The sequence below is a fragment of the Salvia splendens genome, chromosome 4, assembly GCF_004379255.2.
Source record: "Salvia splendens isolate huo1 chromosome 4, SspV2, whole genome shotgun sequence".
In the NCBI taxonomy this organism is placed as follows: Eukaryota; Viridiplantae; Streptophyta; class Magnoliopsida; order Lamiales; family Lamiaceae; genus Salvia; species Salvia splendens.
In genome coordinates, this window is record NC_056035.1 from 20,563,570 (window position 1) to 20,565,253 (window position 1,684).

Consider the following 1,684-nt stretch of genomic DNA (forward strand, 5'->3'; position numbering starts at 1 on the left):
AGTTTTTGGACATAGACGAAAATGGAAATAAGAAGACAAATTTTTAGGAACGAAGTTAGTACAAAAAACTTTTGAAACGACACGGATTTTAATGAATAATTGATAAGGTAAGTAAATGAAGAGAAAAAATGATCTCGTAAAAGAGAGGAAAAGAAAAAATAGTGAAACTAGTGGGATCCATTTTCTAAATTAAAAAATTTAAAAACTTTATAATTTTAAAGACCAGATCAAAATAAAAATAGACAGAGAAAATAAGAGAAAAATTGATAACGTAAAAACGAGGAAGAGAAAAAATAGTAAATTAGTGGAATCCACTTCCTAAAATAATTTTTTAAAGTTTATAACTTTATACACGGACCAAAATAAAAATAGACTCTAAAGAACAGAGTAGTAGTGAATGGTAAGTTTCGATTTGAAATCTATCACCTAACTGGGACGGAAGGAGTAGAAGTTAAGAACACCTTAAATCAGAACAAGATTCATTTTCTACCAATTTTTGTTATATTAAGCAGAATAAATTACAACTCTAATCCGAGAAAACAAAGATCTATATTTACAATGATCACAATTTCACAATGCATACGTGATACTTATGTATGTATATACCAACAACTCCAAAAATTACGCCACCAAAGCAAGTAGTAAGAATAAGAATTAAAAAGAGAAAAAGTTTTTTTAACAGGTATTCAACGTGCCACGTCATCCAACAAAACCAAGCACTTTCAACATTTACCCATCAAATCCCGCCTGATTTATCTCCTCAGCCACCCACGACCCAGACCGCCTACCCGATGCGAACCGGGTTATCCCACCCAACCCGGGCAGTTCGCCACTAACCGGAACTCCCCTCACTTCAACGCTCACGCTTTTCCGCGGCGCCGGTTCACCATCGTCAACCATGACGATCTCCATCACCCTCCCATTCCCGCCCTTCTTCGACCGGAATAGGCTCATCACCCTCGAGCAGATCCCGGTTTTCGCCTTCTCGCCCGGTTTTTTCACCGAGTTGGACCGCCGCCGGCCCCGCTTAGATCTGACCCGCCCCATGCAGGAAACCTTGGGCGAACCCGGTTCGACCACGGGCACGGCCGCCTTCGACTCGGACCGCTTGGGAAACAGCCTTATGCTGGCCGGTTTGCAGGCTCTCCGTTTGGACTCCATGAAGGCGGTTTTTTGAGCCTTCGGGAGTCCGAATATGGATGCCTTGGGCTTCAAGGTAACCGGAAAGCGCTGAGAACTTGAGGTTGAATTTGAGTTGGCTCTCTTCGAGTCTTTCCGCTCGTAAAATGCGTTGCGGTCGAACCAGTCGTATTCGGCGTCTTTTGATAGCCAGAATGACTCCGGCGGGGCTTCATTTTGCGGTGGATCGTCGTCGGCGAGTGTGATTTTCCGGTCGAGATCAGCTTCAGGCATTATTTGAAGATATAATAAGGATAGAAAAATATGTTCATTGAATTTTTTTTTATGATTTTGGAAACTTCTTAGAGAGAGTGGTGGGAATGGGAGAATAATAAAAGGAGGAGAAGATATAAATTGAAAGGAGAAAAAAAATATTACTGTAACGAAAATAGAATTGAATATTGTAGTATATGAATTATTTTCGGTTTGAATAATTGAATTTGGTGGGATGGTTTCAACTGCTTGACCGCTGATTTCATCTACTGCGGTCATTATTAAGTAATAG

The 1,684-nt window shown here is 40.4% G+C and overlaps 1 protein-coding gene across 1 annotated transcript; it reads right to left on the reverse strand.

The window, feature by feature from the left end:
• Window positions 1-729: 729 nt before the first annotated feature.
• On the reverse strand, window positions 730-1,413 carry LOC121800808. Its single transcript, XM_042200312.1, has one exon. It carries the CDS (start codon window positions 1,411-1,413, stop codon window positions 730-732), a length of 684 nt encoding a protein of 227 aa, XP_042056246.1.
• Between the last annotated feature and the right edge of the window lie 271 nt (window positions 1,414-1,684).

What these genes read in the sequence shown, in the direction of transcription:
- LOC121800808 (XM_042200312.1), bottom strand. Translation starts at nt 1,413, where the DNA reads ATGCCTGAAGCTGATCTCGACCGGAAAATCACACTCGCCGACGACGAT.